The sequence below is a fragment of the Pteropus vampyrus genome, unplaced genomic scaffold (genome assembly GCF_000151845.1).
Source record: "Pteropus vampyrus isolate Shadow unplaced genomic scaffold, Pvam_2.0 Scaffold256, whole genome shotgun sequence".
Taxonomy (NCBI): Eukaryota; Metazoa; Chordata; class Mammalia; order Chiroptera; family Pteropodidae; genus Pteropus; species Pteropus vampyrus.
In genome coordinates, this window is record NW_011889037.1 from 285,812 (window position 1) to 292,949 (window position 7,138).

Sequence of the window (7,138 nt, forward strand, 5' to 3'; positions counted from 1 at the left end):
CCGCAGCCGCAGCCGCACCCGCGCCGCAGCAGGGACCCGACCCGGGCTGGGGCGACCGCATCCCCTTGGAAATCCTACTGCAGATTTTCGGGCTGCTGGTGGCGGCCGATGGGCCCATGCCCTTCCTCGGCAGGTACCCCGGGCCCATCGGGCGCCGCGGAATGGCTCAGGCTGACCTGTCGCCACCCAGCGAGTGGCAAAGGCAGGACAGAGGACGAAAGTGTCTGAGCCCGTACACCTTTGCGCCAGAGGGCGGTCTCTCAGGGGGTCCCGTTCGAGCCCCAGGGGCCTGGCGTTGAGCTCAGGTGTCCGCAGCGTTTAAGAGATGGCGCGGCGGGCGTGGGGGTTATCTTATCGGTCACGAAAGGACTGGCCCTTCAGCAGAGATTTTCTTCCAGGGCTGCACGCGTGTGCCGTCGGTGGCACGAGGCCGCCTCCCAGCCTGCTCTCTGGCACACCGTGACCCTGTCGCCCCCACTGGCTGGCGGCCGCTCCACCAAAGGCGGGGCCAAGGCGGAGAAGAAGCTCCTTGCTTCCCTGGAGTGGCTGATGCCCAGCCGGTGAGGCGTGCTCTCTGCTCCCTATTCTCTCACTTCACCTGTGTCGTGTGGAAAGCCCCAGGCCCCTTCCTGTCTCCCTACGCCAAGCTGGTGGGCGGAGAGGACACCGCGGCAGAGGCAGCTGGGAACACTACGCAGCTCTGCCTCCGCCTCCGCCCAGGTTCTCACAGCTCCAGAAGCTGATCCTCATCCACTGGAAGTCCCAGTTACACCCCGTGTTGAAGGTGAGAGCACCAGGCTGCCCTGCACACCAGCTGTGACACTCTGGGGTTGCCCAGTACTCAGGGAGTGAGTCAGGTACCATGGGGCCCAGCGCTGTCCCATGGGGATACCTGCCTGGTTTTCCTGTCCTGTTGTCTCCTCCAGCATGGAGGTGTCAGCAGTAGGAGCACCTAGGTTGGCCTAGCAAGGGTAGAAAGGTCATAGCTGAAGCAGGACAGTGGCACCAGCCACTGGTTTCTTGCCCCTGTGTCTCCCTCAATCCTGCTGGCCCTCTGTCTTCTACAGCTGGTGAGCGAGTCCTGTCCTCGGCTCACCTTCCTCAAGCTTTCCGATTGCCATGGCGTGACCCCTGACACTCTGACCATGCTTGCCAGAGCCTGCCCCCAGCTCCACAGCCTGGACGTACAGCACTCCATGGTGAGCCTTGTACCCCCAAGGGCCCTGAAGCAGCCCAGGCCAAGGTGACAGGTACCCCTGTGCTGGGTCCCCAGGTGGAGTCGACGGCCGTGGTCAGCTTCCTGGAGGAGGTGGGGCCCCGAATGCGCAAGCTGTGGCTGACCTACAGCCCCCAGACAGCGGCCATCCTGGGCGCACTGCTGGTAGGTGGGTGACAGGCAGGAGCAGTGTGGATGCTGAGCAAGGGATTGCCAGGCCACTAACCATGCTCGCCCCCACCACCACAGGGCAGCTGCTGCCCCCAGCTGCAGGTCCTTGAAGTGAGCACAGGCATCAGCCGCTACAGCACTCCCCTCCAGCTGCCTGTGGAGGCCTTGCAGAAAGGCTGCCCCCAGCTGCAGGTACCTGACGCTCCCCCACACACGCCTGTCCCCCACCTCCCCATCTGCATCCTGGGCCTTGCCCCCAGGTGCTGCGGCTGCTGAACCTGATGTGGCTGCCCAAACCTTCTGGGCGAGCGGTGACCCCCGGTCCAGGCTTCCCCAGCCTGCAGGAGCTCTGCCTCGCCGGCTCCACCTGCAGCTTCGTGAGCGATGAGGCCCTCAGCCGCCTGCTCCGAGGCTCCCCTAACCTGCGCCTGCTGGATCTTCGTGGCTGTGCCCGAATCACACCTGCAGGCCTACATGATCTGCCATGTCAGGGTCAGCTCTCTGGGGGGTGGCTAGGCAGGTGCAGTGTGGGGACCCTTGCCCACCCGCAGCTCATGCCCATCCCTCTCACCTCCAGAGCTGCGGCAGCTTCACCTGGGTCTGTATGGCACATCGGACCGCCTGACTCTAGCTAAGGAGGGCAGCTCGCTGTTGACCTGGAAATGGTGCCACACTCTGCGAGAGCTGGACTTAAGTGGCCAGGGCTTCAGCGAGAAGGATTTGGAGCAGGCCCTTGCTGCCTTCTCAGGGACGCCTGGCGGCTCACACCCAGCCCTGTGCTCCCTCAACCTCAGGGGCACCCGGGTCACAGCAAGCACGGTGAGGTCAGCACCCCTCCCTCATTCCCTCGGAGCCAGTACGGCTTGCCCCCCATCCTGCCTGGCCTGCTGGTTCCAGGGGCCTGAAAGGAGAGCGCACACTGGCCGGGCCCTTGCTTGGGCTCTGCCTTGGGGACTGAGGGGTACTGCTTGGGCCTTGGTGGCTTGGGTGGCAGAGCCAGTTGTGCATGGGTAGAGAGGATTCCCCAGCCTGGCCCAGCCCTACAGGGGCCGGAGTGTTCTGGGAGCCAGTTGCTCAATGCCTTGCGCCTACCCTGCTCCCACAGCTCTGTGATCAGCAGCTGCCCAGGCTTGCTGTACCTCAACCTGGAATCCTGCCGCTGCCTTCCCCGGGGCCTAAAGCGGGCCTACCGGGGCCCGGAGGAGGTCCAGTGGTGCCTGGAGCAGCTGCTCACCTGCCCCGCCTCTCCCAGCTAGGCAGCCCCACCCTGCCCCCTCTCCCAGTTTTGGATGTTGGCGCTTTTTGTTACAATAAAACTTTCCTAAGAACTCTGTGTGTTCCTTGGGATTGTGGTGGGGGAACAGGGCTAGAGCTGGCCCGGAGCCCATGTTTTTCTGGGGGGTGGTCTGCCCGAGTCCTCCTGTGGCTGGTGAGCTTTGCCTGCGCACTGCCAGGCTGGAATCTCGGGCCGCATGTGTCCCACCCTCAGGGACAGAGGCAAGCTGTGGTTGTATGTGAGGCTGTGGCCTAGACACAGGCGCCAGGGGGCGCTCAGCCGTGGGTCTGGTGTGGGGGTGCCTAAAGGTTTCTCTCCATCTGAGGTCTGGATGTTCCGCCATCCGGCCCTTCAGGTGAGGACTTGAACCCGCCGGGCCTCCTGCGAGTGGCGTGTGGTGGGGACCAGCAGGGAAGTGCACACCCAACACAAAGGCCTGGCCAGGGTCTCTCTGGAGAAGTGGTAGCCAACAGTACGGCCCCTTCTAGAACCCGCCGCTCAGAGCTTCTAGAACGCGGGCGCAGCCTAGCTTCGACCTCCACCTGGCATTGCTCTCCCGCCTGACGCCTGAGCTCCAGCTCCTTCCTGGACCGCAGCCCTGGAAACTTTCTTATCCCAGGTAGGAGGGTGACTGTGGGCGGTGGCTCATGGCAGATGAGCCCGCCAGCTGACCGCCTGTGCCTGACCCAGGCTCAGGCCCCGGCCTCCAAGGGGCGGGTCAGCAGCCTGCCCACGACTTCCGGCGGCAAGCGCTTCCAGCTCTGGGCCCTAGGAATTTTTTGCACCGAGCGCCACCTAGCCAAGTGCCTAAAGAACAACAGCTTCTACCCCTTCGTGCAGCAGCAGCCCAACGGTGCGCGCGGCTGGCGGCGCGGGACGGAGACCCGGGGGCGGGGCGGGGGCGGGGCGGGGCCGACCTGCGCCAGGTGCCAGCGCAGGAACTGCAGGCAGGACGCTGACTGCGGCCGCGAGCCCTGCGTGGGGCGGGCTGTTCCAGGCTGGAGCCCTGGCACTGTCACCGCCGGCTGCGAGCAGGGGCCGCCTATCCTCACGCGGCCCCGCCGCGCCGTCCCCAGTTTTCGTGCTCGAGTACTACCTGGACACGCTGTGGAAGGGGACGCTGCTCTTCGTCGTCTGCCTCTTCCTCGTCAGCTTCGGCCTCGTGGGCCAGGTCTGAGCTCCTGGGTCCGCCCCCCACGGTCTACCTCCCCTGGGGGCCGGACCTGCCTCTCGGCGCCCGGCCCAAGCCCGCTCAGAAGGGCCTGGCGGCGCCCACAGGTGCAGAAACAGGAGACTTGGGGCATCCCCGCATACGGCGTGGGCGTCGGCCTGTGGATCATGATCTCATCCCTGCCGCGGCGCCGCCTGGTCCTGAACCACACCCGCGGCATATATCACTTCTCCATCCAGGGCCGCACCGTGTGTCAGGGCCCCATGCACCTGGTCTACGTGCGCCTGGCGCGCAGCTTCGACGGTGACGCACGGGGCGGGCGGCGGGTGAGGTGAGGGAGAGGGTGAGGGTGTGCACGGGAGGGGAAGCCGCTTAGGGGCGGGCACGTCAGCCCCACTGCCCCGCCCCGGAGCCCCGCCCCGGAGCCCCCAAGCTGAGCCGCGTGCCCCTCGCCAGCCTACGGAAAGTGCTTCTTCCAGCTGGTTCTGTGCGGCCACAAGCTGGAGCCGCTGGTGCTGGTGAAGCTGTCAGAGCGCTACGAGGTGGGTCCCGCCCCGACCTGCCCCGGCCCAGACTCGCTCCTCTCCCCTCCTCAGTTCAACTCGATGTTGACCACTACTCCGGGTGTTAGGGTGGGGCTATGTCACAGGCACAGGGTGAACACAGCGCGGTCCTCTGCCCGGCCTGTGCGCTGGAGCGGGCAGAGAGGGCCCGGGAGCTGACTGGCAAGAGAGATGTAGTCTGGCAAGGGGCGGGGCCTCCTTCCCATGCCGGGCAGCGGAGCCTCCGCTGGGTCCCCAGTGTGGGCGAGAGCTGACTGCCAGCGGCTCCCACAGCAAATGGAATTCCTGGGCCGTCACCTTGCCTGGAAGCTCAACATTAACTACTTCGACTGCCTGTCCACGTCCTACCGGCACGTTGTCCGCCACTGGCCTCTGGAGGCCTCCTTCAGCCCAGGCATTGTCCTGCGCAAGACCAGAGCCTACGACAAACCCAGCTCTCAGTATGATTTGGACGTGTGACACACCCCACCCAGCCCTCACCCCCAGGGCTGCGCTCGCCCTTCCCCTCCCGCTCTACCTGGGCACTGGCACTACTCAGTAAAGTGGCCTCCTGCTCCCCAGCCATGGTCTTCTCTGCAGGGTGGGGGAGGGCTCTCGCTGTGCACACCTCCCTGGGCCTCGGGGTGAAGATGGGGTGGCGGTGGGAGCGAGGGCCAGGAGGTTAGACCCATCACGAGACAGGTATGGGACACACTGCCACTCGGCCAGCAGTACTGAACTGGTCCTACCTGGGCTCAGAAGAGCTGACCGATGAATGGAATCCAGGATTCAGAAGCTGATTGGCCCAGTCTGGTTCAGGTGCCTGTTTGCAGTCCAATCAGCAGTGGGCTAGGGCACATCCACGGGTCAAGCCTTGCACCTGAGGGTGCTTCCTGGACCTGGTACTCCCAAAGTTGCTGGGAGGGGGGGCCCAGGCCAGGGTTCAGGCCTGCTGGGGGTAGTTCCTGGTGCTTGCTCCCATGTGCTTGCTGGACCCCAGCCCATGTTCCCTCGTCCAGTGCGTGTCCCCGCTTTCTGGGTGCTGGGAGCTGCCGTAGGAGCAGAGAAAGCAGGGGCCATGGGGACCCAGGAGGAGTGGCGTCTGGCACTGTCCACCTGGCTCTCCTGGCCAACATCTTCCCTCAGGCCCATACTGGCGACCCTGGTCTTTATGCATAGTGTCAGCTGAGTGTCCCTGTAGGGTCAGCTACATGACTGGCCAGGCCCCCCCGTCAAAAAGTTATTAAGAATTTCCACGAGGTGACGGGAACATAAACAGCGCGGGCCCTTCTGAGCATGGGGCCCCGTGCAACTGCCCAGGTCACGGGCCCCAAGAGCTGGGCCTGCCCGGAACCGTGGCTCAGAGCCTAGTCCCGAGGCTGGCCGGACCTCGTGGGCCTTGCCTCTGAATCTGCTTTAGGCAACCACGGGAGCACTTGTAACCCATGGGTCAAGGGCAGGGACCCTTTCCCTCAGAAGATGGGACCCAAGTTGTCCCCAGAATGGCCGTGCCCAGCTTTTACTTCGGAGAGGGCTTAAGACTCAAGAGGGTGAGCAGAGCCCAGCAGTGAAGGGGCTGGGACAGTCTGTGAGACAACGTGGTGGGAGTGTGCAGAGCATGGAGTGTGGGCCACGGGGCTAGGCCGCCTGTCAGCTCTGGACAGGGGCTAGAAGGGTGTGCCCGGCCTGGGCTCTGGGAGGCTGCTTAGATCAGTCAGCAAGGCTTCAGGCTGGGGACTCGGTTTCACCCAGGTGGGCAAAGTTCCTGTCCTCCTGGAGCTGCTGATCTCGAGGGTGGGGCTCTCCAGGAAGGGGTGAGGGGGGCACAGACTAAAGAGCTGACTACTATGCTGCCAGGAGGTGGGGCCTCTCCAGAAAGGGGTCAGGCAAGACCTTTCTGGGGGTGCAGCATTTGAGCCGATACCAGGAGCTGGCAGTCTGGAGCTCTGGGCAGAGGGGACAGGAGGTGGACAGCACCGAGCCTGCGGGCTGGCGTCTGTCCCGTGTCCTTGCGATAGGAGACTGCCATGGGAATGGAAGCAGCGATGCACCGTGACACGGGAGGGAGAGGGAAGGGCCAGCAGAAGGCGGCAGACAAGCAGGGAGAAAGGGCACTTGGGGGGCAGGCCCGAGCCCCACCGTGAGGCCACAGCAGACAGGACATGCTGACAGGATGCAGACGAACCGGAGAGCAGTTCAGGGTGAGTCCGGGTTCCGGGTCTGCGCGCTGGGGTCAGGGATCTTGGGGAGGAGAGACTGAGGAGTCAGAGGTCTGAATTAAGGGAGATGTCGAGAAGGCAGGGAGGCACCGGCGACGAGGGGAAGAGAAGGGAGCGCAGACGTGGAGCCGACATCCTATGCGGCGCCCCCTAGGCCAAGGCCCTGATGGCCTCTAACAATCAGTGGATAAAGACAAGCCAAAGATGGAGCCCTGGCACCCAACACACAGAGGGTGGCCAGGGGACAGGCCCATGGAGGGAGGGGACCCATGTCCAGTGGGATGGGGGTTCACCGGGGTGGGAGGGCCCGCCCAGGAACAGCCTCGGGGGAGGGGGCCGAGCGGCACTGCAGGAATGGGGGTGAGGGAGGGAGTGGAGAGGTCGCACAGAGGTCTCACTGCCTCTCGGAGGGGAGTCTTCTGGTTTATTAACTTCTAAAGGGGTATCAACACTGCAGATAGACACAGGGGGTCTTGAGACGAATTCCTGCCCAATGCGATCCAAGAATCACAAGAATCGGTGTGTGAAACTTCCAGTGTCCTG

At 64.4% G+C, this 7,138-nt stretch overlaps 2 protein-coding genes across 2 annotated transcripts in view; both read left to right on the forward strand.

Moving 5' to 3' along the window:
* Positions 1 to 2,969, forward strand: part of FBXL6 (F-box and leucine rich repeat protein 6) — a 19,314-nt gene extending 16,345 nt beyond the window's left edge. The window contains exons 2-10 of the mRNA XM_011374848.2: positions 1 to 133; positions 399 to 560; positions 721 to 784; positions 1,068 to 1,199; positions 1,274 to 1,381; positions 1,466 to 1,579; positions 1,648 to 1,879; positions 1,965 to 2,206; positions 2,493 to 2,969. The exon at positions 1 to 133 is cut by the window's left edge and continues 2 nt beyond it. Coding sequence (XP_011373150.2) covers positions 117 to 133; positions 399 to 560; positions 721 to 784; positions 1,068 to 1,199; positions 1,274 to 1,381; positions 1,466 to 1,579; positions 1,648 to 1,879; positions 1,965 to 2,206; positions 2,493 to 2,918 — 1,497 coding nt within the window. The 5' untranslated portion in view covers positions 1 to 116 and the 3' untranslated portion in view covers positions 2,919 to 2,969. The remainder of the gene's footprint in view (positions 134 to 398; positions 561 to 720; positions 785 to 1,067; positions 1,200 to 1,273; positions 1,382 to 1,465; positions 1,580 to 1,647; positions 1,880 to 1,964; positions 2,207 to 2,492) is intronic.
* A 134-nt stretch (positions 2,970 to 3,103) lies between these two features.
* Positions 3,104 to 4,856, forward strand: TMEM249 (transmembrane protein 249). The gene is made up of 5 exons (XM_011374935.2): positions 3,104 to 3,516; positions 3,740 to 3,834; positions 3,942 to 4,137; positions 4,291 to 4,376; positions 4,671 to 4,856. Exons 1-5 carry the CDS (start codon positions 3,318 to 3,320, stop codon positions 4,854 to 4,856), a joined length of 762 nt encoding a protein of 253 aa, XP_011373237.1. The 5' UTR covers positions 3,104 to 3,317.
* Positions 4,857 to 7,138: the final 2,282 nt, after the last annotated feature.